The 13,419-nt window shown below is 35.9% G+C and overlaps 1 protein-coding gene across 1 annotated transcript; it reads left to right on the forward strand.

The window, feature by feature from the left end:
• Positions 1-2,059: 2,059 nt before the first annotated feature.
• LOC125842236 (methylthioribose-1-phosphate isomerase) lies at positions 2,060-11,196 on the forward strand. The gene is made up of 9 exons (XM_049521493.1): positions 2,060-2,331; positions 2,458-2,513; positions 2,876-3,034; positions 3,147-3,246; positions 3,440-3,582; positions 3,787-3,892; positions 10,288-10,426; positions 10,513-10,781; positions 10,940-11,196. Exons 1-9 carry the CDS (start codon positions 2,254-2,256, stop codon positions 11,012-11,014), a joined length of 1,125 nt encoding a protein of 374 aa, XP_049377450.1. The 5' UTR covers positions 2,060-2,253; the 3' UTR covers positions 11,015-11,196.
• Positions 11,197-13,419: the final 2,223 nt, after the last annotated feature.

Genomic DNA, 13,419 nt, shown 5'->3' on the forward strand with positions numbered 1-13,419 from the left:
ATTTTAACCTTTTGCCAATTAATATTTCAAATTTAATGATTTGTTCATTAAAAAGTTCATGAAAAAGGGTCAAAATTACCTTTCAATTATTTAAAATAGATCAAATATATTTTTCAACTATTTTTTGGCTCAAAACTGTCCCTTCCGTCTTTCTATTGGATCCCTTTTACCCTTCCTTTTAACAGAATAAGATGACGTCCAATGTGTAAACTATAAGGCCACATAGACATCCACCTAAGCATACCCATCCCATCCATTATAATATCCAATCTTTTCTAATAACCCTATTTTCATCCTTACTACATTTCTTAAAATAGAGACTAAAATAAATAACAGTGTTGAATCTCTAATATCTAACATTATTGCTTAAGTTTTCTATTTTTTGACTGAGTTATTCTCAACCCATGAGTAAGAGGATTAGCATAAAGACTGTGAAATCTAAAACTCCTGAGAATCATTTATTGTCACATAGTGTCACACCCTTTTTTCTGGTCGGAAAGATTTTTTTTTATAATATTGAAAATAGATTATTTTATTTTTTCAAAGTCGCCACATGAAATTGAGTTTTAGGGTGTGTTTGGTATGGAGAAAAATATTGTCCATGGAAAATGTTTTCCTAGAAAATGTTTTCTTGGAAAACAAGTTGATTTCTAACTTATTTTTTCATATTTGGTTGGTGAGTAGAAAATTATTTTCAGGAAAATATTTTCAATGTTTAGTTGGTGAATGAAAAATATTTTTCAGAAAATATTTTATATTTTTGGCTTGTGACTAAAAATACTTTTTAGGAAAATAATTTCTGATCCAAAAATCAACCCTGATAATTGATATAGGACCCGACAACCAAACTAGGACAGACCTCGATGATTGTTCCAAAATTTGACCCAAGACCTAACCCAGACTTTAAAAAAAAGTTCTAACTGGTGGCGGCTGGGGATGGGAGGGGGGGGGGTGGGGGTTTTAATTTTTTTTTGGTGGGGATGGTGCTGGGGGTAGGGTGGGGTTGGTGTAAAAATGATTTTTTTTTATATTTGAAATTTCCCAAAAATAATTTTTTCTTAAAAAATACTTTTGACAGAAATAGTCTGGGGGGGTGCGATGGGGGTTGGCGGGGGGAGAGATAGGTGTAGGGGGTGGCGTAAAAATGAAAAAAAATTAAATTTGAAATATTTTTTAAATATTTTTTTTTTTCAAAAAAAATAAATGACGGAGATGACCTGGGTGGGGGGAGGGTGGCGGCTAGGGGGAGGGTGGTAGTTGAGGGTTGGGTAAGGGTCGGGGTGACATAAAAACTATATATTTTTTTAAAATCTGAAATATTTTTCAAAAACAATTTTTTCTTTTAAAAAAATTTGACAGGGTTGCCTGGGTGGGGGTTGGCGCGCAAGGGGCGGGTAGCGTAAAAAATGAAATCATTTTATATTTGAAATATTACCCAAAAACAATTTTTTTCTTAAAACTTTTTTTTGACAGAAATGGCTTGGGGGGGGGGGAGGGGTGGCGTTAAAATGATTATTTTTTTTTAAAATTTGAACCATTTTTCAAAAATATTTTTTTTAGAAACAAAAAGAATTGAAGGGGATGGCTTGGGTGGGGAGTGTGGGGAATGGGTAGGGATAGGGGTGAGGGTGGCGTAAATTTTTTATTTTATTTTTAAATTTGAAATATTTTCCAAAAATAATTTTTGACGATGGTGGTGGAGGAGGGGGGTGGTTTGGTTGCAGAGATAAAAATATATTTGAAAATTTTAAAAATAAGTAAATTTAAAAATTTTAATTTTTTTTTGAATGGTGATGGTCAGGTACGGGGTATGGGTAGGGTAAGAAAAAAAAGTTAAAAGCTGAAATAGAGTTTTGAAAAATGTTTTTCCTCCGTACCAAACACATCCTTAGTGTTCCAAGTGATCCAATAGTAAGATGGAGAAGGCTAATTTTGAGCAAAAAAAAAAAAAAGTCAAAAGGGTATATTTGATCTATTTTGGATAGTTGAAGGATAATTTTTGCTTGTTTTTTCCCCGTGAAAAGCTTAAAGTAATATACCACAATTTGGATTTTGGAAAGGGAATAAGTGCTTCTTGCTGGGGTCTGGGGCCTGGGGCATGTGTTTCATGCTGTTTATGCTTATTCTATTTCAATGGAAAGACTGTTTATGTGGATCCTATCATCTTATTCTTGTTTTTCACTTATATAAGTTTGGTCCCTGAGCAAGGCAATCAACAAATTAGGGTTTCTGTACACACAACATTCGATAACTATGTCTGTTGGAAGTGAGGGAGACAAAACACTGGAGGCAATCTGTTATAGGCGCGGCTCACTTCAGTTACTTGATCAAGTATTCTACTATACTCTCTTTTTATTCCTTAATCAAACTCTAATGATTGTAACTTGGCGATTCCTAGGGTTGTTGTTTTCATGTTTTGCCACTGACTACTTAACATTTAACTATTTTCTTTAACAGAGAAAACTTCCCTTAGAGACTCTTTATTTGGATATCCACGATACAAACGATGCCTGGTAATTTTTTCACTTGTTATCTTTAGTTTGTTTTCCAAACTTCTTGTATTGCATGCCTTATTTCACTATTTTTTTTTATCTATCTCAAAAGTTGTTGCTCCCGAATATTATAATTTATTTTTTTACAATATAACAAATAATAAAGTGGAATGGTAGTAGATGATTCATGTAACAGACCTCAAGTTTGTTTGGAATTGAGTCCTTGATTCATGAAACATTAATGTTGTTGCTCTTGCTAGTGCATATGTTTTCCCGGATAAATGATCTTGTATGTGGATTTGCCGACTGTTGTGATGATGCCTAACAAGGTTCTTGAATATTGAGTGACCTGCTTTTTCACTTGCCTTCTTCATACATGCTAGGGATGCAATCAAGGAAATGGTTGTCCGTGGGGCACCTGCGATTGCTATAGCTGCTGCACTGTCTTTGGCAGTAGAAATTTCAAACCTGGCTTCCTTTGATGGGACTTCTCATGATGCATCAGTTTTCCTAAGTAAAAAATTGGATTTTCTTGTTTCAAGGTAATATTTAACTAGGACTAAAATATTTCTCTGCTTATGTCTCATAATTGTGAAATTCTATGCTGTTCAACTTCTTTGAAGGATCTGATGATATTTTATTTTTTTCATCTAGTCGTCCAACAGCTGTTAATCTTTCAGATGCTGCAGTAAAGCTTAAAGAAGTTATAAGCAAGGCTGCTGCCACAGCCAAAGAAGCCAATTCAGTGTTTCAGGTAGTAACATTGTCTTGCTTTGACAAACACTCAGCTCTCTTGCCTGAATATTAACAATTTCATCAGTAATGTAAGTCTAGACTGGAAGAGGGGCACAACTTAATTGGGGATAGTTTTACCATAGGAATTTAGTAACTCGCTTTATCCTTTTTGTCTGTTGCTTGACACTTCTAACTCTCATCTGTTCAATCAGGTTTACATTGAAGCTGCTGAAGTTATGCTGGAGGATGATGTTACTTCCAATAAGGCAATTGGTTCATATGGAGCTAGTTTTATTAAGAATTACCTGACAGACTCTAAGAATATAACAATTTTGACCCATTGCAACACTGGAAGGTACACCCCAGTTCTAGTTTTCTATTTTATTTGCATGGTTGATTGGTTCTTATCCTACTTGGCTTAGCATGGTCTTCTTCCATATCCTATTTTCCTCCCGGAAATTGCAAAATATAATTCTGTGACAGGATTAACGAAAGCAATTGTGATAAGGATTAGATATCCAGATGGAGTAATTCTTATTTAACTCGCGTTTCTCAACAGTCTTGCCACAGCTGGATATGGAACTGCTCTTGGTGTTATCCGGGCACTTTATGCCGATGGAGCTTTAGAAAGGGCATACTGCACAGAAACACGTCCATTCAATCAGGTAGTGCATGGGATATAATTTGTTCTAATTTTAATAACCCTGGTAGAGTTAACCAGTAAATATTATAGCAATTAACCTATTGATGATTATATTCTCCCTGTTAGGCTGCAGAGAGATTTTGCATTTTTTCTCACTGTTGCAGAGTAATGCTAATTTATAGTCAACAACATACCCAGTATAATCACACAAATTGGATCTGGGGAGGGTATAGTGTACACAAATGTTACCCCAACCTAGAGAGTGTGTCCGATAAACCCTCGGCTTAAAATAAAGTATTTCCAAGCAGTTTGAAAAGAGAATACAAAAATGATAGCAGTAACAATAACTAAATAATGTGAAATGGGGGCAACACACAACATTTAGCAGAAAGAACAGTAATGCCAACAAAAAAATGTGATTGTTGTAGCACTAAAAACATTGGTGATAATTGAAATCAACCACCAATCCTATCTCGCAGGAAAGCGAGAGAATGCTCAACTACCATCTAATCTTATATGCTAATCTGCAACCTCCAAATCCTCCTATTTAAGATCATATTCTCGGTAAGCTCAAGATGGGTCATGTCTTGTGATCACCTACCCAATACTTCTTCGGCCTGCATTTACCTCTCTCGATGCTCGCCATTGCCAACCTCTCACGCCTCCTCACTAGGGCATGTGCACTTCTCTTCACATGCTCAAACCATCTCAATCTAGCTTCTCTCATTGTATCCACCACGGAGGCCATTCCGTCCCTATCACAGATATCTTCATTCCTACTATAATCTCTTAGTATGCCCACACATTAACCTCAACATTCTCATCTTCTGACTTTCATCTTGTGAGCATGTGAGTTCTTGACCGACCGAAACACTATCTTATACAACATAGTCGGTCTAATCACCACTCTGTAGAACTTACCCTTGAGTTTTGGTAGTACCTTCTTATCACACAAGATTCTGGAGGCAAACCTTCATTTCGCCTATCCTACACCAATATGATATGTGATGTCGTCGTTGATCTCCTTATTACCTTGAATTAAAGACCCTAGATACTTGAAACATCCTCTCTCGGGGATGACCTGAGCATCAAGTCTCACTTCCACGCGGACCTAATGTGTATCATCACTGATCTTACATTCTAAGTATTCAGTCTTGGTCCTACTCAACCTTAACTCTTTAGACTCTAGAGTGTCTCCAAATCTCCAACCTATTGTTAACTCTGTTGCGAGTTTCGTGAATCAGTACTATATCATCTACAAATAACATACACCATGGAGCCTCACCTTAGATATGTTGCGTCAATCCATCCATAACCAGTGTGAAAAGAAACGGGCTAAGAGATTAACTCTGGTGCAACCTATCATGATTGAGAAGTACTTTGAGTTTTCTTCCACTATCCTCACCCTGATCTTGGCTTCATCGTACATGTCATCAATCACTCTAGTGTAAACCACAGGTACACCTTTAGCTTCCAAGCATCTCCAAAGAACCTTCCTTGGGACTTTGTCATAAGCATTCTCTAGGTCGATGAACACCATATGTAAATCCCTCTTTTGCTCCCTATACTGCTCCACCATATGTAAATCCCTCTTTCTCTCCCTATATTGTCAATTTTTAAGCCGTGTCATAATAAATGTTTATGGTAATTAAGAGTGAAGTGTGTTTCTAGGTATCATAAGTGAACTCATCCCCTTGGCAGTTATAACAGTCTTATATTGATGGTAACTTTTGAGTGGTTAGTGTTAAATTGTCATGACCCAAAATTCAAGGTCATGATGGCAAATACCCCGAATCCTTGGTAGGTAAACCAACCATTAGCAAACACAGAAACATTATAAGTAAATGCGGAAGAAATAACTAATAAGTAATTAGTATTAAAACTCAAAATCTTAAGGATAATACAAAATGATGAAATGAAGCCATCCCAAGACTCAGTTTCACCAGTACAAGAGCTCACTAATAACAAGTACAACGCTAAAATAGTAAACTGTTTAGAAAGTAGAAAAGACAGAAAATAAAACATAGATGAAGTTGGGTCAAGATTTTGGATGCAAGGAGCTTACCACAACTTCGAATCAAAAATAGCCTCAGATGATTAGATCAATAAGGGCCACTAGTACCAGGATTTGCATTAGTAAAGATGTTGTAAAAGTAATATGAGTACAAAAACACGGTATTCAATAGGCATTATAAGGTTGATTGAGCAAGGGCAATAACTATATCATGAAGAATGTTAAGAACCCTGCACTTAGAAGAACCCAACAATTAAGTCAAAGCATGTCTCCCTAGGTATGAAGTCGCCTTTGTCAGGGAGCGCGTTACCCCTAATGTGGGACTTCCCGACGCGAATGCGGATTTAGTTAGGCTCTAATGTGGTTACCCAACACCGGGTGAGAAACCCCCAAAAAAATGAAAAAAATAAATAAGGACCAATGCAATGACCAATGTCCCTACTGTGTACACCCCCCCCTTCCACAAAATACACTATGAGGGGGGACCCTTGGAGGACTTGCAAGATTTACATACCCCGCTCAAAATATTTTCCTGACGGACGATAATCAACATTTTCCTAAATACCATTCATAGTAGAACCATCCAAAATCATTTTCCGCAGGCTATAAGTATTTTCTTTCAAACGTTGTTTCCATAGTACCAATCTTGTGATCCGTGAGAATGAATGTATATGCATTATCACAATAATAAAGTAAGTTTCAAATGCAATATATATGCATTATCACAATAATAAAGTAAGTTTCAAATGCAATATATATGCATTATCACAATAATAAAGTAAGTTTCAAATGCAATAGGTATATAAGAATGTCTTTCTCACCACTAATACATAGGCTACAAACCTTCTCAATAGTAGATTTACTTTCAAACGGTGTCCGTAGGCCACATTTAATAAATTTAAGTAGATTTCTTTCTTCGAAATGAGTTTACCCATAAGACAAGGAACTCAAAACTGAAATTTCGTCGAAAATGGGGTTCAAATCGACCCTCAAATCATCAAATTGAATCCACTTAACTTTAGGAGAAAAATCCTCGAATTCCATTACCTATACGTGGTAAATCAACTAAATAAATGACATATCAATAGGAAAATACCAAAAGGGAAGTAGTGTCTTACCCCCGCTATGAAATCTTGAAATAACTTAAAGAATCTGCCCAATTCGAGCTCAAAATCTCCCAAAATTGAATCAAGAATTGTAGGTTAAAAATTAGAATTTAATGTGCCTAGGTCTCAGGTGTTCTTCACGAATGCGAACAATTTGAGTCTCGACCCAGACCCTTGCAAACCGCCCCATTCCCGCGTCCGCAAAGAACAAACGTGACCTGACCCAACCCCTTACCCCTTCGCGAACGTTAATGTCCAACCACAAATGCGAGGACCCACAAATATCCTTCTTTGCAAATGTGGTGGTCCTCTCATAAACACGAAGGACCACTGCATTAGATGACAACAATGCCAAAACAGCCCAAGTCTCAGAATGGGCCCTTGGAATTTGTTCGAAACCTCCCAAACACAAACCAGTAGTGCAAATCGATCATAAAACACATTCCTGACATTGTTGAAATTATCAAATCACCATTTCGAGGTCATTTTGACCAAATATTGGTAGTGGTCAATTTTAAGCTTAAGAGATGTTAGAATTTCATCCAAGGGTCTAAAAAGCCCCCAATTGCCTCGAGAACCATGTCAAACCTCCAACTAGGTCATAAATTACCCTCTGAATCTAGTGGAATCATCAGAACTTGAATTAGACCTCGCCAACCCCAAATAGGGACTTTGGTCAAACTTCAAAACTCAAAAACTCTCCCGAAACCTATCCGATCACCTTGGGAATCTTGTTACCAATCGCTGCAAGTCATAAACAGCTAATCAACACTATGAGGAGGGTCAAACAATGGAAAAAAAGCGAAAAACACAAAACGGCCTTGAGGGTCGTTACGTAAATATTGGTCTAGTAGAATATTTGATGCATCGATTTTTGCCTTTTTTTTGGCATACTCAGATCAAACGAAAATAGGTTAACGTATACTACCTTGGACAGAGATATCAGATATATATGGAACACAAAATCAAGAAGAATTAAACAAGGGACATGGAAAGAAGAAGTTTCTTGTCTACTTTTGGTGAAAACTTGCTATCCACCTTCTCCAATCAGAGTTGTTATACTGCTACCCCTACTCCTGTATTCATTAGCATTTTATTATAGGAAATGCTAAACAACTGCTATTTAACTCTTGAGTTCATTAGCATCATATTTAAGGAACACCAGTAGTTTTGAGAGTCATAACTCAATACTACCACCACTCTTATCTCCTTCTCCATCCCCCAAAATAAATAAATAAATGTAAATATAAAAAAAGTTAAAGAAGAAGATCCGAACATACTGTGCTTCTCTTCTATTGGAACCACTTATGTGCATTTTGGTTTATAAGTGCGAGAGAAAGATTAGACTTTCGTAGATTAACCCGTGAAACTGCATGTTTTCTACTTGATCAATATATACATATTCTCATTGACTACAGCTTCAGTAATCATGTACTGAAGAATCAGATACCTAATAGTATATGTTCAACTAAAATTTGATGGTGGACAATACTTCTGATTTGCCTTGTTGAAAGGCTTCTTTGCTTGTTTGATTTTGTCGGACTACCATTTGAGCCATTCTGCATCTGGCCTCCAACTGGAAACAGCCAGAGAAAGATACTGTTAGAATAATAATAGGTATATACAATCCTACTTAGAATAGAAATATGAATTGTAATAGTAATAGGATAGTATATAGTGTCCTACTTAGAAAAGGATTGTATTGTAGTGTCCTAGTTGGAAAAGGTGTCTATTGTAGTGTCTATAAATAAGGTCTCGACAACAATTCAATAATATTCTTTTCCTATATTTCTCACATGGTACAGAGCTTCTACGATCTTGGTAGAGAATCAAAGAGCTTCCGCTGCCGGCGGGTGGCTATTACCCATATATGCTGCCCGTCTGGCCAATGATTATGTTAGCAAAAGTTGGGTCACCGTGTATTGTTCATGTGACTATTTTCTCATATCTAATTTGTGTAGCACCGTGCTATCATTCCAGTGACTACTTTCTTAGATCTAATTTGTGTAGCACAATGCCATTTTTCTGGTGACTACTTTTTCATATTTAATTTGTGTAGCACCGTGTCATCTTTCTGGTGACTACATTTTTTTTGCATATCTTATTTGTTTAGCACCGTGCATCTCTCCGGACTACTTTTCATATTTAACTTGCGTAGTATCGTGGATATTTTTGAACTATTTTCTCATAACTGAGTTGCATAGCACCGTGTGTCTTTTCGGTGAATCCTCAGATTTGATTTGCATAGTTCCATTTGTCTTTCAGGTGACTCCTCAATCTGATTTGCGTAGGGTTGTGCTATCATTCCGATCCTACCCATATAATTTCTCTTTTTCATTAAGGTTGTGCCATCATTCCGACCCTATTCATATTATTTCTCTTTTTCAATAGGATCGTGCAGTCCATCCGACCTTCCCTATATAATTTTTATTTTTCAGTTGGGTTGTGCCATCAATCCGACCCTACCTATATAATATTATTTGTTTAATTGTGACCACTTTTAGCCATCAAATCTAATACTCTGGCATATGAGCATGTTTCGGCCAGATTTTCAGTGACTTTCTTGTTTAATATCGACTCATCTATTGATTCCAACATGATCCATATACTTATACTAGATTTTGAGCACTTTTCGACGACCTCTGCATTGTGAAGAAGTCTATATGGAGCAACCACCTACTTTTGTTGCTCAATGGGAGTTTAGTAGTCTAGTATGTCGATTACGTAAGTCAATCTATGGACTGAAACAACCTTTGCAAGCTTGGTTTGAGAAGTTCAACACTGTAATTTATCACTCTGTGTTTTATCGGCATTATGCATCAAATCAAATACTTCATTAGAAGACTAAGCACGTTGAGATTGACATCAAATCCAATAATTCATGAGAAGACTAAGCACGTTGAGATTGACTGTCAATTTTGTGAAGTCGAGTGATCAACTTGAAGATATCTCATCAAGCTCCGATGAGCTCCTCATCGGTCCTCATATTAATTACATTTGTAACAAGTTATATACATATGATTTGTATGCACTAGCTTAAGGGAGAGTGTTAGAATAGTTATAGGTATATGCAATCCTACTTAGAATAGGAATATGAATAGTAATAGTAATAGGATAGTATATAGTGTCCTACTTAGAAAAGGATTGTATTGTAGTTTCCTAGTTGGAAAAAGGTGTCTATTGTAGTGTGTATAAATAAGTTCTCTCTCTGTAATAATGTAGAGACAACAATTCAATAATATTCTTTTCCTATATTTCTCACGGATACTTAATCATATCTTCTCAATGTAATATCAGGGATCCAGATTGACTGCATTTGAATTGGTTCATGAAAACATCCCAGCCACCCTTATAGCTGATTCAGCTGCAGCTGCATTAATGAATGCTGGTTGTGTGAAAGCTGTCATTGTTGGAGCTGATCGTGTAGCTGCAAATGGTACTTCTGACTTATGAGTTACTTTCGCATGTGCCTTTTGGTTTTGAACTAGAGTGTTTTACGGAGAGCTATACATGTTATTGCAGGTGATACTGCCAATAAGATCGGAACTTACAACCTTGCTGTTTCTGCTATGCATCATGGTATACCATTTTACGTTGCAGCTCCTCTGACTTCTGTTGATCTATCCCTTTCTTCTGGACAAGAAATTGTGATAGAAGAAAGATCTCCAAAGGAACTGTTACATACACGAGGAGGACTAGGTGAACAAGTTGCTGCCTCTGGTATTTCGGTTTGGAACCCTGCATTTGATGTCACCCCAGCTAAGTTGATTAGTGGAATCATCACTGAAAAGGTCAGTCTATTGATATATTTGCCTCTCATTCCCATTGTTCTGTTCATCCCACAGTTGCACTGTGTATAATGGTGCACTTGGAAAACTACACTAAATATGTTCTGGCAATATCAAATAAGTCGAATGATAAACCTGACAAGTGACTACTATTTGAATAGGGTGTCATCACGAAGAATGGGACAGACACCTTTGATATTGCTGGGTTTGTGCGGAAGACATCAGGAAATTTGTGATGCTGGTTTTGTTAAATGCTTGTTTAGTTGATATTTCTTGAACTTTGCTAAAACCCTCCATCTTACAGTGTGTAATAAGTACTCACAAGGCAACATCTATTTCACTCCAATAATGTTAATCTATTGTGGTCCTATATGAACATCGAAAAATTGTTTTGCTATGGGTCAGTAACAGTAATATGTACACTAATGGAGCCTTTTAAATGAGATAAACCCCATCTCCCCACTGGCATCCGTATTTTATCAATAAAAACGTTTGGCAATTTCAATATTAGTAGGTATTTCCTCTTCTTTTTTTCCCCCTTTGTTTTCTTGTTTGGGTAATTTGAATTTGACAAAATTACCCTCAAGATGGGGCATGTAAGCCAAATGCTATGTAAGTAGTTTAAGAGAAGGCGAATTAGATTGTGTGTATAATGAAATAACAATGTATGACAATCTGTAACAAGTGCAAGAAGTATGATAAAGAAAGTAGAATGTGTAGCCTTGATGATAATTGCCAAAGAGGTAAGAGCCTTTGTTGTAAAGCTTATGAAATGGTAAGAATTGAATGTTAATCAGAAATTGCGGAGCCCTTATTACAAATGTGAAATGACTAAGCGACTGTTTATAGGGAACAACCTTTGTGAAACTTACTCTCTCATTGCATATGGATCCATGAAAATCTTTCATGATAAGTGGACCTGCAAGCCCATATCATGCTTATCTTGTTCGACTATCATCCAAGATCGTGTCTTTGGAGTAATCCGACTCAATGAGTCTTGGGGATTTCAATCATATGTTTTGAGAACCTCACTACCAAAGTCATGTCTCCATGCCTTAACTGCCATGTAGAGCACACATTTAAGATTTTCTTTTGAAAGTAATCACAAATGCAATAGAATGTGTTTAGGATAAATTTCTCAAACGCTCCCTTAATTAATTGAAATTACTTGGTAAACTCACTTTCTTAACTATTTTTGTACCATAAATTCATTCGATTTACACCATGTTTTCTATAGAACTCTGGCCTCAAAACTTACTTGTTCACTGGAAATGACTTTTGACCCATTATATACCAAGACCTATCCGTGTGACCAAAATATCACAGTATAAGAAAATGAAGATATTTTCTTCTTACTTACCACATATAAAAATAAATAATAAATAAGAAATCTACTTAGTTTCTTATTTTTTTCTAAAAAAAATTCTTCCAAATATCAAATATGCAATATAACAAGATGGTTCACTATATAAACACATTTTTAAGTCACATTATTCATCAGAATAAGAAAGACTAGGTTAAAATTGATGTTTCAAGAGGAAAAAGAAAAGAAACAAATAACAAGGGTTTGTTTTTTAATATTCACATAATATATACTATACAATAATAAATAAACATTTCTGTTATTTCTACTTACATTGAACATTATATGTCTTCTACATCTTCTGTAAAAACTTTTGAGCGAGATTTTGCCGTAGCTGGTAAAGTTGGTTCAAGTCATGGAAGCAACTTCTTGGGATAAAGTTATGTACAATAAAGTCTTATGATTCAATTCTTCGCTCTGGACCCCGCACACAACAAAAGCTTTAGTACGCTGGACTGTCCTTCCATAAAAACTCTTAATCTCTGAGATGGATGCACCATACATTTCATGAATTCAATTGAACTTATCAATTTTGACTTGAAGTATGGGGATGTACATGCATGACAAATGGACCATATGTTTTAATTTGATAGTTTCAATAACACAATATTTTCCAGATGAAGCATATATAGAAATAATTATCAATACTAAAAATGTCAACAACCGTTGATCAATTATAATAAGCTTAAAAAATGAATCCATCAAGCTTTAATTCTCGATCCGCTTCAATGTTATCCCTTTCAAGACTCAATTCATGCATTTTCTCCATCTTTGTGGCTATGTCCACTTTCGTCCACTTCCACAACACAATCAAATTTGACATGTTTTTCATCATAATTATTGTTATGATGACAACAACATGTGGAATTTCTGGTAGAAACATTCCTAGGGATTACAAGATTTGACATTGTGGATGGTCTAGAGGTGTCCCGTGAAATTTGTGGATTGTGAATATTGCAATAACAACGTTTAATGCAAGTGTACATGTATGTGAGGAGCCAAAAGAGCCATGGAGAGCCAACCAATATCAATGCTAATAAAAGAAACCATGACTGAGAAAATTTAGGCACGGTAAGATAGATGACAAGGAATACACCACCGATAACAACACAAATACAAAAAAAGGAAGATATAAGGGAAACTCTAAAATCCCCGTCCCTATCTTCCATTAATGTTCTATAACATCAATCAATTATACAACTTCAATCTACCTAATAATCAATCACATTGGGTAATTCACAACCAAAATATTTTTTGATTCTTCTTAATTTGTTATGA

Source organism: Solanum stenotomum, chromosome 10 (assembly GCF_019186545.1).
Source record: "Solanum stenotomum isolate F172 chromosome 10, ASM1918654v1, whole genome shotgun sequence".
In the NCBI taxonomy this organism is placed as follows: Eukaryota; Viridiplantae; Streptophyta; class Magnoliopsida; order Solanales; family Solanaceae; genus Solanum; species Solanum stenotomum.